Genomic DNA, 17,413 nt, shown 5'->3' on the forward strand with positions numbered 1-17,413 from the left:
TATAATAATAAAACAACAATTACTTAATATTTTTATTATTTATATATGTACATATATAATATTTAAAATAATATTAAAATATAAATAAGTATATATTAGTATGCGTATTTAAATTAAAAGGATTTTTTCAAATCGGAATGATTGCTTTATTATTTCACAGATTTTTATAATGGACTTTTGGTATGCACCATTGTTTAATAGCGCATTATTGGCATATTATCGCGTCGACATTCCTCGAAGGTGAGAAAATGCTTCGTCATTGTATTTGTAGCACAGCTGCTGGTATAGAGGCTCACACAATTTCCGGTGGCGGCATTGTAGGCATAACGGTGCAGCTTATTGTCGCAGAGCAAAGGCATCGGTGGTAATTTACAGGCGGCAACTGCAAATGAGAATCAGAGGATTAAATATAAAAAGTTTTGTCGGATTTGGTAATGGAGTTTTGAAAGGTAGGCGGCGCTATGCTTATTTAACTTGTAATGATGTAATAATTATGTAATTAATTTCTATAATCACTTATTTTAGTATATGAGTATGTATGGGTACCAAATTTTTTTTAATCAATTAGAAATTGGCACAGTACCGAATTTGTGTCAGCTCAAAGAACTGTCTACACAACTATTTGGGAGATTATTTTTAACAGGTGATCCAAGTAGAAGTACTTTTTCCAATCACCCTTTTTGACAGATCACACGTGAGTTGTGTCAAGCTGTCATGTTATTGAAAGACTTATGACTGAACAACGTTTATAAAACGTTCAACTTTATTATGTAAAGAATCCTGTTCTCGCGTTTTGCTCAACGTATGGTCATCACAATCGGCTTCCTGAGCGTACTTTTCGCAACACCATCACCAGCTTAGGATGCAGCATTCATTATTGGATAATACTTGACCGAATAGACCACGTCCAGCACGCAGTGAAGAAAATATAGCAGCCGTAGCTGAGTGTGTACTCGAAGGCCGTGAAGAGTCGATTCTACACCTTTCACAGCAACTCGGACTGACGTACTGAAAGACTTGGTGCATTTTAGTTCGAAAGATCGCTTCGCTCTAACGGCTCTTGAAAAGTTCCAAGAAGATCCAACTTTTCAAGCCAAATTTTGTTCAGCGATGAGCCCCATTGTTGGTCCAAAGGGTCTGTAAACTATCGAAATTGCTGCATTTGAGACGAAGAGCAACCTGAAAAGATTCAGGAGCTGCTACTTCATCCATGAAATTGAAGCTCGTGACATCGGGGACATTTGGTTTTCTACCAGACGGCTCCACAAACAATGAATTTATTGAGAGAACACTTCGGCGAGCAGATAATTTCTTATTTTGAGCCGGTCGATTGGCCACCAAGATCGTGTGATATCACACCGTTAGACTTTTTCTTGTGGGGATATGTAAAGTCTAAAGTCTATGCGGATTGTCCGTCCGTTTCGTTTCAGGCCTTAGAGCAAAACATCACATGTCAATCGCCAGTTACCAGCAGAAATGCTCGAACGAGTCATTGAAAATTGGACTTAACGGATGGACCATCTGAGACGTAGCTGCGACCAACATTTGAAAGAGATAATCTTCAAAAAATATAGAACAAAGAATCTTCCTTCGAATGATAATAAACATTCTCCATTTAGTTTGAATTTTATGTGTTTTTTCTTAAAAAAAGTAGGGAACCTCGAAAGGGATTACCCTTTATTTATAATTTTGCCATTTAAGAATAGGCTTTTGACCCACAAAAGTGATAAAAAAAAAACAAAAAATTATAAAAAAAAAATTCGACTAGAACAATGCATACGAGTACGAGTATTATATTTATAAATATTATCACATACCTGATCGGTTGACGGCGAGACTATTATCAGCGCAGATCTTTTGTGTTGCCAAGACAAGTAAAAGCAGTATGACAATTACTCTCCGTAGCGGTAAAAAGTCAAATCGCACAAAACGCAGCATGTTGTTGTATTGAAGGTTTTGTTTTTTATTTTGTTGCTTTTGCAAATATATCACATAAATCAGAAGGGAGTTAACTGCAAAATCACTAAATAAGGTCACTTTAAGAATAGGACAGATCGGGTACAATACACTTCGACTACTAATTCTGGTTATATATCTGAAACATTCTTTTAATGCTTAGTTGCAACTGCACGGGCTGAAGACTACTTGGAGTTTCCAGCGTTTTTAACACTCTCTAGCTCAGAACCCATCAGAAGAAAACTCACGCCCACTGACGTCCCGCACCGGCAAACGATTGCATTCGCGTTTCTCGTGTTCTGCAGCAGCTGTGACAATAAATTGCAATTATATTTATTAAAATAATTCTTTAACTTAAGTCCAACTTTTCAGGCAATTTCTTTTTGAATGTTCTCTTTGAAATGTTATTTTATTTTTGTTTCTGTTGACTTTCTTTCTTTTTATCTCTTAACACGCGCACCTTCGGCGAGTTAGACAAGCGTCAGCAAATGAATTATTCTAATTGAGAAATGAGTAATGCAGATTCTGCATTTTCTGCGGCGTTTTTATGTTGTTGTTGTGGTTTTTGTTTGCAGGTTTTTTGTTACGCTTTGTTTTTACAATATATTTAATTATGTTGAGTGACAAGCGGCGCACGACAAACGACAACAAATGAACGCTGCGAAAACTTCAAAAAGTACATTTTTCCGTTTGGAGTTGTTTACTGCGATCGCACGTACGGCAAATGGGGAGGAAACATGAAGGTGATAACTCGGTAGGCATTTGTTTTCAAGAAGTTATTTTTTCGCTTTGCGGAACTACACATTGGCCACGTAACTGTGTTGGTTGAAACTGTAGAAAGCACAATTTAACCACGCGCTGTTGTTAGCATGCGACGCACAGTGGGTTATTTTGCAAAAAAACTTTTAACTTAGGTAAAAGTATATGTATATTTAAAAAAAATTGTTAAATAAATAAAAAATCGCTAATATAATTAAGTAAATAAAATAAATTATATTTTTGGAGAGAAATATTATTTCTAATTTCTTTATTATACGTTTTAATTATTTCATATATTATTTAAATTCATTTATATATTCTTTCATATACAATTTTTTGCAGTGTTTCTTTCTTCTACTAAAAATTAATAAAGGCTATGAATTTTGTACAAGTTTCTTCACTGTTAAAACAATTTCTGCGTAAAAATTTTTTTAAAATGAAATTTAATAAAAATTTAATTTCAAAAATTTTAAGGTTATGATATGTAAAAATAAAAAAGTACAAAAATTATGAATAATTTAAAAATAAAATTAATATTTGCCCGATCTCACCATATTTTCGTAACATTTAAAATTTTTAGGTTAGAACTCACTTTTTCAACTCATGACAGTTTTCGAAGACTTTTTGTTACTACACAATATGCTAATATTCAATTCGAAATGCAATATATTTTTCATACTGTTCTAAATTATGTCTATTTAAAAAAAAAAAATATTCCAAAAAATTATTATATTACATATTTTTTATTATTTTATATATTTTTTGCCCGGAACTGAAATTATGTTTTTATTTTTAAACACGTTTATTATCTAAATTTTCCAAAAAATTACTAGATTTATATATATTTTAGGTTAGCATTCACTTCATTGATTATGATGTGTAATGTGTAAAAGTAAAATATAACAAATATTATAAATAATTTAAGAATTCAATTTATATTTGCCCAATCTCACCATATTTTCGTAATATTTATATTTTTTAGGTTAGGATTTTAGTTCTGGACAGTTTTCGAAGATTTTTGATGAAAAATGTTTGACGATCTCAGCAAAAAAAAATATGGTCTGATTCCGAAACGGATTTTTTTCTAAAATTTTGTTGAGGTGATAGCCCTTGACCAGATGTAAATTTGGTTACGTCGTGGTTGCGTTGACAAGACTGTCAAGTTTCATTTTGGACCATAACTGTTACTTTAGCAAAATTCATTAAAATTGTAAAGAAATGCGTTATGCTGTTACAACGGCTTATTATTAGCCAATAAATTAAATAAAAAGAAGAAAAAAGTCAAAATATTAAAAAATAGTTAATTTTTCAAATTTTGTTGTGAAAAACCACCTGATCTAACGCTTAAAGAAAACCGCGGCATTCATAATTGTTCATCATTTTATTCATATACATACATACATAAATTTACAATATATATAATAGATATACAATTTAGGTATTTAGATGTAAATTTTAAAGTTAGTATCTAGCAATTATGTTTGTTGTAGATATTTAAATATTTTTGCTTTACAATTCATGCAATGGCATATAATGAAAAATAACAAAAGGCACTTAATTGTTGTATTCTATTAATTTCTATATGTTTGCATTTGCATCTACACTTGCGTGGCAAACAATCGCTTCACTCACAATCAACAAGTTAAAGGTTATAAAACTAAAACTAAGTAGTAGGTATGTATGTATTGTTTATATTAGTTTTTATTACGCTATAAACCCCACAAATTTGCAAATATGTATATGTCCAAATGTTTATATGTACATTTTCATGCAAATATAATTTTAAATTTTAATTAATGTATGAGCTTGTATAAAAATTTACCATATACATTCAAATGTTAATATAATTTTCGTTGCAAACATACATATATGGTACAAAGCGGCATAGATTTTCTCACGCTTGTTTCTAATCATATTTTTTTCAAATATTACAATAAAATTTACTTTTCCCCACAAGTTTTATATAACTAATATTAAAGCAAAGACTTCGTTGATAATTATATACAATTATGCATATCAAAGTATGTATGTATGTAAGCTTTTATATAAATATTAAAAACATGAAACCAAAATACAAATAATTTTAAGCAAATTAATAGAAAATGAAACAAATCAATATGTATGCGCTTCCTTACGCTTGCAGAAATACATATGTTTGCTTGTATGCAATAAAAATTTTTAAATATAATTTCAATAAAAAATAATTAATTAAAATTAATATAAATTCTTTGCCAGTACACGCTAAAAATATATATAATATTAATAAGTTTACGTAAATTAATTATTATAGAAATACATGTAGTACTATATGTATGTGTGTATGCAAAATTATGCAGTTACATAATCGTAGAAAATAGCAAAATATTTTTTTATAAATCTTACCCTTTCTCTTTTTAATATAACAGCCAAAAGAATTATGTACGTGTATGTGTATGTGCATTTTTACAGTGTTGCATTTTGACCTTAGTGTTTTAAGCTTAGTTCAGTATTAATTATTATAACATTTTTTTTCATACTCCCACTTGTAGAACTCCATTTAGAAGTCTTTATCCCAACCGGTTAAGTCATCCGGCGGTGGACCCTCTGGATCTGGTGGATAGGCATCGAAGTTGGTGGTGTCTATGACGCTCTTAACGGTCGGCTTGATTGGCGGCTCGAGTGTACGATTTTGCAAACCCAACCAGTAGAAGCCGTCGAACCATCTGTAAGCACGGAACATATTGATTATTTAGAAAGCAAAAAAATTTGCAACTAATTTGTTGATAAGCACGAAAAATTACTAATACCTAACGAATGTGATGATATGACGTGTTGCATACGTACCTTTTATCCTTAGAACACTACTTGAAATAGTAGTTCATCCTTAGTGAATAAATTTTGATTTTTTGTAAGCATTTTTAAAAAGTGAAAGCATTTTGAAAAAGCGAAAACATTTTTTAAAAAAATTACACAATATTTTCTGATACAATTTAAAACAAAAAAAAATTAATGGATAAAAATGCGTATTCTATATTTTATCGAAATTAAATTTTTCATTAAAAAGCTTAATAAAATTTTATGTATGTAACAATATAGTACCTAATATAATGTGATTGATTGACTTAAAAAGACATAGGTTGGGTTGGGAAACTTTAATTATATTTCTTTCACATTTTACCTAAGATATTCCACAATATTTTCTAAAACCCTAACCTTCTCATATCAGGGACTCAATGCTTTCTGAACTGCTTAGCCTTTTACAATTATGATCAGTGATTTTAACCCAAATTTTATAAAAAAAATTAAAATGTACTATAGTCATTCCAAGCTTCGCTTCAGGTGCCATATGATCCGTCAATAGAAAATCAAATCGTTTGAGGTTAAATTATCTTCGAAATAATACGAACTTTTTGGTTGACTCCATTCTTCTTTCACAGAAAGACAACTAATACCATGTTCCGACCAAAAATTTGAAGTGATTAGATTACATTTTATCATTCATATTACATTCACGAAAGTGGATTGTCCTCTTTGACGTTTGAGGTGTATAAAACAGCTGTTTTCACATTAAAAAATTCACACCTTTTAATATTTGATAAAAGAAACCAATATAATGTCATATTTTGCCATAAAAGTCATCATGTTTTAAATATTTTTAATTTAATGGAAAAAATGGATTAAGTTTTAAATTTGGAAAGTCGATTGCGAGGTGAATTCAGTTATATTGAATTTAATTTATTTGTTTGTTTACATTTTTTTCTCATTGTAGTGTCTAAATCAGCTGCGACAATTTGATAAATTTCCCCATAGCCAAACAGATGACAGAAACAAACAGAAATCAGAGTCCAACAGGCAAAATTTGAGTAGATCAGCTCTCTAATTAATAATAATTTTAACGTTCAATATAAGTTGAAATCTATTTCTATCATAATGTTTTTTCTAAGCTCAGTCTGACTTAAAGCAAAGCTGGAGGTCATTTGGTATTTGGTATAATACCAAAATGTTTTTTTTTTTAATGAAATAACTTTGTAAAATATCTTTTTGTGATCAATGGATTTATGGAGAAGAATCATATATACATATGTATGTATATACATATAATTTTCAAAAAAATTAGCTTGTCTGGCATTCAAAAATTTTAAGCGTGGCTTAAGTGATCCTTTGTTGGTATAAATTTAGTTATTATTAAAAAAAAATGTTTTGACTATTTATTTACTTATATTTTGTTCAAAAATGATATGATGGCAAAATGATAACACGGTAATTCATTGTAAGGCACTTACCGATGCTTTTGTATTTCACTAATACCACCGCGTTGATAGCCTAAACGTTCAGCGGGATTATCGCGGCACAGTTTCTTGATCAGATTGCTGGCATTGCGTGTAATATCGCGCGGAAATTCGATGGCATCAATACCCTTCAATATAATATTGTAGGTACGCATGGGATCCGAGCCAGTGAATGGTGGCGTGCCTGTGAAGAAAGCAGAGATTACATTTAATATATTATAATTATGCTTTTTCCAATTGTATAATTACCCGTCAACAGCTCGAACATCAGCACACCAAGTGACCAGTAGTCGGCGCTAATGTCGTGTCCCCGATTCAATATCACCTCAGGCGCTACGTACTCCGGTGTGCCGCAGAAGGTCCACGTCTTGCGACCGGATTGTAGTTTCTTGGCAAAACCGAAATCCACCAGCTTTACATAGCCCTTCTCGTCGAGCAACAGATTTTCCGGCTTCAAATCACGGTATATGATATTGCGCGAGTGCAGGTATTGGAACGCCTCCACCACACAGGCGGTGTAGAAGCGTGTAGTGGCATCATCGAACTTACAACGATCGCGCAAGATCGTCCATAATTCGCCACCCAAACAGCTTTCCATTAGCATGTACAAATATTTGCGATCCTTAAACGTTTTAAAGAGCTTCACAATAAATTGACAATTGGCCTCGCCCATAATCTCCTTTTCGGACATAATATGCTGTTGTTGGCGCGTTTCGACAATTTGTGACTTCTTCATCTGTTTTAGCGCAAACGAACGGCTATTATCACCGTTAATTTGCACTAGTTCAACACGACCGAAACCGCCAACACCGAGCGTGGCGATTATGCGCAAGTCGGTCAGTTGCACATTGTCGAATTCCTCATTGATTCTGCGCAGAACAAAGAAAAGAAAGCAAATTAATGAGTTTAGCATGAAAATGTTATGAAGAATGGTGTTAAACCGCTGTTGCGTGCAGAATATTAGCGTGTCTGCGCTTCGTTGACTTACTTTTTACGCTCTCCTATGCATTCGTCATCGTAGCGATGCTTAATTTCATCTAAATTCGATATGAGTTGGTTGAACGTCTCGCGATCGATCACCAGGCAAGTAACGCCATCGGCGGAATCACATATAATATTCGCTGTGCGCAAGTCATCGCTGCAAAAGTGTAGAAATGGCAAGTGTAAATATAATTTCTTTTATTAGTGGCTTTATTTGTGGCACTCACCCTTGCAATGCTTTTTCGCCGAAGAAATCACCTTTGACGAGTGTGCGTATGAATTTCTCCTCCTGCGTGTCTGGCTGTTTGATTGTCACGCGTACTTGCCCCTTCGATATGATGAAGAAGGTATCACCACGTGCGCCTTGACGTACAATATAATCACCCATCTGGTAGTGGGTCTCTTCGAGCACATCTGAGATTTTGATGAGTGTATCTTCGGGCAGATTTTTGAAGATGGGAACACTATAAATAGAAAACGGAAAATATTATGAGTTAGAATTTTTAACATAAAATATCTATAATATAATACATAAGCATGTATGTACATATGTTCCTATATACTTCATTCATAATTCCAAAAGGTTTTAACACGCCAATCTGTTTCGATAGCCCTATAATAAGCCAATAAGAGAAAAATAAAGAAACTAAAAAAAATTAATTGACCCGTCTAAAAAATACATGCCTTGGAGGCATCCGGTGCGCCGATAACCAAACATCAAACAAATCAAACTTTTGTCTGGCGAGTGACTCAAGCTTGGAAATTAAAAGAAGTCGCATGGAGCTAAATATTGAAAGGCGGTAGATGGAGCCTTCGTTCTGGGCCTTATTCGATCAACTTTTCGGTGACAATGGCGAAGGTGTGACCTGTTGCGTAGTCATGATAGAAGGCCTCTTTCTTCATTATCAAATGATGTTGTATTTCCTGCAATTCGACGTCGAATCGGCCCAAAATTCGACATTATAGACCCGAGTAGGCTCCCTCTTCAGGTCGATGTAGATTATACTTTGTGAATCCCAAAAAAAAAAAAAAAAAACAATGGCAATCACCTTTCCCTCATATGGGACAAACCTTGCATTTTACGAAGCAGTCCGAAGTCGGAAGAAATCCGACTAAAGTATTAAGTATTTCTTAGCTTCTGGTGTGTACCAGGGGGCCCATGTTTTATCGACGGTCGCGAAGCGATGCTTAACTATGTCAACCCCCACCCTGAAGTGGTCTCACGCTTGTTGTCTAGAGTGAGCAAACGCGCCACTCCTCTCACCAGCAGGTTTCTCATACCCAATGTATCATGCAGAACATAACCTACACAATTTGTTGAGGTGCCTACAATTTCAGCTACCTCGTTCAATTTATATCGACTTTCTGCCAATACATTATTCCATAACATCGTGGACTTTTGTCATGTTATCCTCCACGCTAGCAGATTTCGGAGCTTCTACCCCTGGCTTTAATAAAAAGATCGTTACAAATAAAGTCAACATAGATCGAGTGGAAAGGTTATGCGGTCCTTTGTGCTTGGCAACGGCGAAACCCACGATCGATGGAACGCTGTATGAGGCATCGTTCAGCGAATTAAGAGACGGTGGTTACGCTGTCTAGCTCATGCCGTCGAATGGATGAAAACACTCCGGCTTTGAGGTATTCGACGCATTACCCGCCGGGCAAGCTGAAAAGACCTGGTAGAGAAGGATCTGGCTACACTTAGAATCTTCAATTGGCGTCAAACAGCAAAAAGGAACAACGATTGAGGAGCTGTTGTTAACTCGGCTATAACCGCTACACCAATAAAGAAGAACAAGATCGATTGGAAGTCCGAACAAAATAAGGCCAAAGACTTTTCATGATCCATGCTTTTTACATGCAAGGAGTTATAATAACACATTTTATGAAAAATTGGTCATTATTATTAAACTCGTAAAGCCAAGTAATAATTAAGTGCAAATTGAGTAATTAAAATCAAAAAAAAAAAAATATGGTAGCAGTGTAACTAATTGCTTGATTTTCTCAACAGTTTCTAATTAAGTTTTCGCTAATTTAATGCAGCAATGGAGCTGGTACTACACGACACTGTAATTAGTAAATATGTAAATTCAAATTTACAAACAATTACTTCTTTCGTAACAGTTTCCATATTAATATAAAGTGCCCCTAAAAATATTGATATCGAAATTTACAACTTAATTACTTGCAATAAAATAATGAATATAGTTTTTTGTTGCATTTTTGCTTGATAGCTTTCCGAAAGATTGCAGCAGGTGTCAAAAGTCAAAGGTAAGCTCAAAATGCTGCTTGGCGTTAAAGCGATCCGGGCATTTAAATCCAGCTAAGGCACTGCTCTTAGCCACAACAACGCCATATAAGCCAATTGATGAACTTGTCTGCAGGGGAAGCGCACTCGGCTGTCATTTTCTGCGCATGCAGGGTTGCACAGCAACAACCACTGCCGGCTGACTATAACTGGCAAGCGTATAAACTTGTCGCTTCAACGCTGCGCCAATTTGCAACGTTATTTAACGCTTTTTGGCGTGTTTTTAATTTTTTTTTGTTTTATTGCCAATAAAAATGAAAAGAAATTTGAAATTTTTTCACGGTCATTAACCGGGACGCTGCTGTGTACATTACAAGCAAGCATGCGCTTAGTTCCACACATGCAGATCCATTTACATGCATTTTGGACGAGGTTATTGGACACCTGTTTGCTTGGCAAGCGTTGAAGTAAAAACAGTAATATATACATACATATACATATGTATATAAGATGCAATTTTTTATTGAGGATTTTATTTTCTTAAGGAATTTCAATATTGAATATATATTCTAGTTTCAAAGAAGCTTAGATCATCAAGTTGATAGAGTCACTTTAAAGATTTGGTAAAAATTTTCAGAAAAATTCTTAAATGCAACAAATAAAAAATAAATACAGGGTTTGTCCGGAAAGTAATAGGACTGATTTTCTTCCGCCGAGAATGTACGTCGGAGCGTGCACGCACCGACTGGATTCGGCAAAGGGCGTTCCTAGCTAACGAACGAGCGTCTGGTCAGTTGTCTCCGATCACCTGTAGAGTCAGGACAAACAATTTCGCGCGACGTTTTTCTGTGAGTGGTGCAAACCGAAAATGCAGTCTTCATTAGAACAGAGGCAAGCGATTAAATTCTGTGTGAAACTCGGTAAATCTACGACAGAGACGTTTGATATGATCAAGCAGGCTTACCCAGATGTTGCTTCAGCAAGATCTTAGAGTATGATCCCGAGACAAAGAGGCAATCTTTCGAGTGGCACACGCCGGCGTCTCCTTGCCCAAAAAAGAGAAGGATGAACAAATCCAAAGTGAAAACGATGCTCATTGTCTTTTTTGACATCAAAGGAATCGTCCACCATGAATTTGTTCCTTCTGGACAAACCGACAACGCCAAGTTTTACGTGGAAGTCCTCAAGAAACTCAAAAGAAGGGTCAATCGGCTTCGACAAGACATTAAAGCCGATTGGAAGTTGCACCACGACAACGCCCCGGCTCAGATCGCCTTTCTTGTGAACAGAATCTTCTGAGTTCAACGAACATGGAAGGTCTTATAGAGTCTCCAAAACTCCGATTACGCTTTCCTATTGTGCCTGTCGAGCTTAGCTTCCAGCATAAAAATTGCCTTTCGGCACTTAAGCAACGCTACCTTTCAGCTACATGTATATAGCACGGATGAGTAGACATTTGCCACTTAGTCCACCGCCGCTAATAGTGAGCCGCGTGGCAGCTTGCTTAGCATGTAAGCGTTATTGCCATGCAACAGCGTGTTGCATTAGAGAAAGTTGCTACAACTTATATAAATTCGCAAAAAGTGTAGAAATGAAATAAAAAATCATTTGACGATTGGCATCGATCACCGATCGAATTGTCTTATTGCTACGAGCGGCAGCTTGGCAGACATTGACGCTATCCTTAGACACATTGGACAGCTAACACTCACATCAATGTCAGAGTCGTGTCGGAAAGCAGGCTGTATGCCACATATGATGGATGCCAGCAAGCTAACTCCTACACACAAACACATAACCATCCATATATACATAATATATAGCCATGAATATGCACATTTTGCTGGTTATGTTGCACTTACAATGCGTATTGCAACCATAAATGTGCGAGGAGGGAAGTGTTTGTCATGCTTTGCTATTTGCTTTGTTTTGGTCTAACCGCATGTCTGGCTGCCTGCCTGCCTACCTTTGATGGACAGCAATAGAGAAACATTAGCTTTTATTAACAGTTATCATCAAAACAAACAAATTAGTGATCAATTTTTAGCATTAATGCAACATGCCACACGCATCGGCTTGCTTGCTGTGGTGCAATGTTGGATCTGTAGCCAAGCAGCTGCAGGCATTTTCACTTTTTCTACATAAACATACTATATACATATGTATATGTATGTATATCGCCGATTATATGGTACATGCTACATGTGTAGGTGTATATAAAGTCAATGTCGAAATTGATTATGTTCGAGGTAGTTGAGAAACATGAAGAAGGAGATTTTTGAAAATCCACATTTATTTCAAAGTGTAATCTAACTTAGATGGGGTCTTGTTTTAAGTTGATTCCACTAACAAATAAAAAATGGATTCTTCGACTTTCCGGCAAATCGGTTAGTTTCTATGGCTACACTTACAGAAGGTTTCAAGACCGGAGCATACTCTTGTAGAACCCCCAAAGGTGATCTAGTGACTAATGCCTCAGAACATACGGAAATTATGGACGGAACACTTCTCCAGCCTGCTAAATGATTGTGAAAGCGTAACACAAAGAGTTGGCGAACCCGATTCCACAATCCATGACGATGGAGCGGACGTTTTATTACCCAACAATGAAGAAGTTCGAATAGTAATTAGAGTCTGAGGAACAACAAAGCGGCGGGGGCCGATGAATTATCGGCTATTCAAATACGGCGGCAAAGACCTGATAAGGAGCATGCATCATCTTCTTTGTTGAAGGACAAAAGCATGCCCGACATTTGGAATTTAAGTGTGCTCTGCCCAATCCACACAAAGAGAGACCGCACAATATCCGCCAACTACTGTGGGATTAGCCTCCTCAATATCGCATATAAGGTTCTAACCAGCGTACTGTGTGAAAGATTAAAGCCCACCGTCAACAAAATGAAAGGGCCTTATCAGTGTGGCTTTAGGCCTGGAAAATCAACAACTAACAAGATATTCACCATGCACCAAATCTAGGAAAAGATCCGTGAAAAGAGGATCGACACACACCAGCTCTTCGTCGATTTCAAAGCTGCTTTTGAAACGAAAAGGGTCTGCTCTTATGCCGCTATGTCTGAATTTGGTATCCTCGTAAAAGTAATGCGGTTGTGTAAACTGACTTTAAGCAATACCAAAAGCTCCGTCAAGACCGGAAAGGACCCTTTCGAGACGTTCGATAACAAACGAGGTTTCAGACAAGGCGACTCCCTTTCGTGTGACTTCTTCAATCTACTCCTCGAAAATATTATTGGAGCTGCAAATCTGATTAGAGAAGGCCAATTTGATCGTAAGAGAGTACAGAAGCGAGTCTACAAGCAAGCTAACATACTTTATAAGTATCTGTGAAAGTGTGACTACCACACAGTGGTTTTAGGGTATGATTCAGGTATTGTACTTTTTTACAAGTAACATACATAATTAATAGATTCAAAATATGAAACTCGATAAATTTAGAGAGTGACACTATATTCAAAAAAAGAAAAATACAAGATTTTTTATTCGAAGATTTTGCAAATGCTGAAGGTATTAATTACAGAGAGCCCAAACCGCTTGCATAAATATTCAAAATGGCCAATGACCAGAAGCCGAAGCAGAGGCTCCAGCGACAGAGCATCAGTGGTGAAAAAGCTAAATATGTCGCTGCTTGTAATAGATATACTCATATTTCATTCGGATTGCAAGTTTGTATATAGCCTATGTATCAAATATGTATATTGAATGCACCATGCTGTTGGCTTGAGTATTGTGCGCATGTGTGTGAGGTCAATCACTTGACCATTCACTCAACTCGGTAGAAGATTTTCAAACAAAAGACGTTCCACGTGAGTGCTCAAGGTAAAAATAAAGCTTTTGAAAAGAATAATGTGTGAATGTAAATGCAAATATGTTTCTACGTGTGTACGTTAAAGGGTACATGAGCTATGGTGACGATGTTGTAACTCTTTGCTTAGATTAAAATTGAAAGTGTACGCTTGGGTTATTGCTTAACTTGTGATTTCAGCAGATATACAAGCATATGAATATCCTATATATATAAACAGCAACAAGAAAATTGTGAATTGTGATTTAGGGTGAATTACTTTTATTTAGAGAAGACATTGAAAAATGGAAGCAAAAGATCATAAGAAATTAATTAATCGGACTGATTTCCTTATAATCAAGGACTTAGAGATGTTCATAGATTCGTGCCTGTTCCACTACACAAAACTTGAGATGTCACGTGAGCTTAAACTTCTACATATATAGAGGCAACCAGAGCGAAGGTACCGGACCCGTTCTTCACGATGGGCTCCCACTCAAGAGAGGAGGAAAGCGGTGCTGGTAACAAGTGTCTGAAAGGTCCTGTCAAAGGTCCATTAGCAGGGTTCTGCTCAAAACTAGTGCTAGGTTTAGTTATCAATTAAGGAAGCGTACTGGCTTCAGTAACTCTCCGCAAAGCAAAAATTTGTTAGAGAGTCATTTTATAAATAACAAAAAATGCCATAAAAATACTTTTACTTAAAAAAATAAATTAAAAAGCGTGTGTTTGTCACTTACCTCTTGAGAAAATCGGTATATTGCGCCTGCCGTATGAGGCCAGTACGCATCATTATCGTTTGGAAGCATTGCCGTTCGATGGCCCATAATTTACATTCCGTTATAGCAGTTATGGTCGCTGTACGCTGGCAGTTATATAATATGGCCAATTCACCCAACACTTTGGCGCCGGACAGTGTCGAAAGGTATTTACCCTCACGTGAGACCTCAACACGACCCTCTGCAATGAAATAAACAAAAACGCAAAAGAGTCAATAAAAGTTAAATTAAGCACAAAATAAAGTATAAATAAAAACATACTGCGTACGCGATAACTGGAATATAAAAAATAACAGTAAACATTTTGCATTAATGCATTTTTTAAAGCAAAGGTGTGGCACGATTTCGGCATTACGGTGAATGTAACGGTAAAGAAGGTATGTAAATACGTAGTATCTTGTATTTACAATATATGCGCATTAGGGCGCGCCGAAAATTGTTAATGAACTGTAATTTTTTCTACAAAATATTTTTTTTTCTCAAAATCAAATTTTCACCAGGCCTTCGGCAAGCGCTTTGAGCCTATCACAAGACGTTGTTGAGACGGCTAATGTCAGTTTCGGCTATGTCTTCTGGTTTACTGAAAGTGAGATTACCGAGTGAATGCCAGTACTGTAAGAACTCCTAGATGTGGCAGGATGAACTTTGCTCAAGGCAGGTGGTTCAGTAGATCTTCTGGGTTCTAATCTGGATCAAATGGATATCGCAGTCACACAGGAGCCATCGATTCAGTGCGAGAACGCAATACGTCAATGGATATCGAAGAGGTCCATGATGAAGACCGGAATAATGAGCAAATCCAAAGTGAAAACGATGCCCATTGTCTTTTTTGACATCAAAGGCATCGTCCACGATGAATTTGTTCCATCTGGACAAACCGTCAACGCCAAGTTTTACGTGGGAGTCCTCACGAGACTCAAACGAAGGGTCAGTCGGATCCGACAAGACATCTTGGCCGATTGGAAGTTGCACTACGATAACGTCTCGCCTAAACAAAGTGAGGTTAGGATAGACGACCCTGGCGATCTGAAGTCCTATATATGCTTTTATAGAATTTTTTAACCAGAAGTAAATGCTTTCAAGTAAAATAACAATAAAAAAAATATGAAAATGCATTTCTGTTTAATAGACACTAAAAAATCCTGTCGTCTTGGTTCACTAAGTTCCCCTAAGCACTTATAGATACTATATTTATGCACCAAGTACCATATAATTGCAGTTCAATTCGAATTGAGTAATATGACTTAATGCTGGCAAGCAATGAAGTAATCCCCAACAACGAGTCAACGAAGGAAATATTGCAAAATGAAACTGAAATTAAAACGGGCTAACAATTCAGCTTTGGGCTGCAAAGCGACATTTTACAACCACATAAACACCTACATATAAAGGCTGGAGATTTGCAAAAGTGTATGCCGCCAAAAATGTTGAGTCAACTTGCCACACAAAACGAAAACAAAACAAAAAAACAAAACCGCAAAGCAAAAAAGCAACCGGTCCAAATGTCAATTACGAGCCCAACCTAGCAAGAAACTAGCCGACTGCAGTTGGACTCTGATTCTGACTCGCCAACGGCGATTTGTCAATTGTCCCGGCGCTGCTGGGTGCGGGCAGTTTGCCTCTATGTGTTGCATTGTAATCATACGAACATACTCATATATTACTTTGCATATATTTGTGTGTGCGTGTGTGTGTGTGTATGAGTGTGTCCTGGAAGTTTAAACTCGTATCCGAATGGCACAACTTTGAAATTGTAATATTAAAGTTCGATTTGTTTGGTCGCCAAATGAACATGAAACGAAACAAGTATAATCTCAAATGAAAATACGAGTAATCGACTACAAACAACAATAAAAACCAAAAGCAATAAAAAACATAACAACTGCATGCGAGTCGCCTAAAGTGGTAAGAAAACCCCGATTCCGGTTTCACTTTCAAAAAATGCAACCAGTCTCACTGCTAAAGCCGTTAGCTGGCGAACCGGTCCGTTTCAAATCTACCAGTCTTGTGCTTAGTCTTTGTATTTGGCTTTGTTGCTGCGCGGCTGCTGCTGTTTTAGTCTTAGCTGCAGCGGCAAGCCGGGCTTAAGAAGCTAAAGGCAATTTGTGCTAGAAGCTTTGATTCGCTTGATTCGCATGGAGACAAATGAAATATTAAAATTTTAATGCCCGTTTTTTGCGTTCTCATTGTATAATTTGTGTTGTGGTGTTGTTGCTGGTGTTTTACTTTCTTGTTTTTGCTGCCAGTTAGAGCGGTTTCTCGTCTGGCCGGTCAGCGTTGGACTGTGGTTCAGGGTTTGTTGTTAGTATCGAAATGGAAATGACATCATTTTGTTAGTGCCTCTTTCTCTTCATTGTGATTTGATGGTGGGTGCGGCCTTAGCGCGGTGGGGGGTTGATAAATTACACAGTTAAATTAAGATTTGTGGAAATGCTTAAAGTGATATGCGTTTCAAAAGAAAGTTTTGTAAACAATGGAATTAAGAATTTCTAAAAATAAAATGTAACGAAGAAAAAAATTAAGTAGTAGATGACAAATTTAAGAAAGTACATATATTAGGGTGATCATTAAATATAAGAAATGGACGATTTTTTAAGCATAATCATCGCAAACGGTAATGACA

The 17,413-nt window shown here is 36.1% G+C and overlaps 2 protein-coding genes across 8 annotated transcripts in view; both read right to left on the reverse strand.

Annotated features, from left to right (window-relative positions):
* LOC125778536 (uncharacterized) lies at nt 1-2,635 on the reverse strand. The gene is made up of 2 exons (XM_049456847.1): nt 1,818-2,635; nt 1-382 (listed from the first exon to the last, which is right to left on the reverse strand). Exons 1-2 carry the CDS (start codon nt 1,936-1,938, stop codon nt 195-197), a joined length of 309 nt encoding a protein of 102 aa, XP_049312804.1. The 5' UTR covers nt 1,939-2,635; the 3' UTR covers nt 1-194.
* Nucleotides 2,636-4,077: 1,442 nt separating this feature from the next.
* Nucleotides 4,078-17,413, reverse strand: part of LOC105234030 (cGMP-dependent protein kinase, isozyme 2 forms cD4/T1/T3A/T3B) — a 138,708-nt gene continuing 125,372 nt past the window's right edge. For all 7 annotated transcript variants that reach the window (XM_049446423.1, XM_049446424.1, XM_049446427.1 and 4 more), the window contains 6 exons: nt 14,752-14,971; nt 8,192-8,428; nt 7,972-8,121; nt 7,233-7,852; nt 6,978-7,167; nt 4,078-5,417 (listed from right to left, as the gene is read on the reverse strand). In XM_049446423.1, coding sequence (XP_049302380.1) covers nt 5,252-5,417; nt 6,978-7,167; nt 7,233-7,852; nt 7,972-8,121; nt 8,192-8,428; nt 14,752-14,971 — 1,583 coding nt within the window. In that variant the 3' untranslated portion in view covers nt 4,078-5,251. The remainder of the gene's footprint in view (nt 5,418-6,977; nt 7,168-7,232; nt 7,853-7,971; nt 8,122-8,191; nt 8,429-14,751; nt 14,972-17,413) is intronic.

This window comes from Bactrocera dorsalis, chromosome 1 (assembly GCF_023373825.1).
Source record: "Bactrocera dorsalis isolate Fly_Bdor chromosome 1, ASM2337382v1, whole genome shotgun sequence".
Taxonomy (NCBI): Eukaryota; Metazoa; Arthropoda; class Insecta; order Diptera; family Tephritidae; genus Bactrocera; species Bactrocera dorsalis.

Excerpts from the sequence above, each read along its gene's own strand:
- LOC125778536 (XM_049456847.1), bottom strand. The coding sequence starts at position 1,938 with ATGCTGCGTTTTGTGCGATTTGACTTTTTACCGCTACGGAGAGTAATT. Across the intron at positions 383-1,817 it reads TCTCGCCGTCAACCGATCAG|TTGCCGCCTGTAAATTACCA; the intron begins GTATGTGATAAT and ends TCTCATTTGCAG.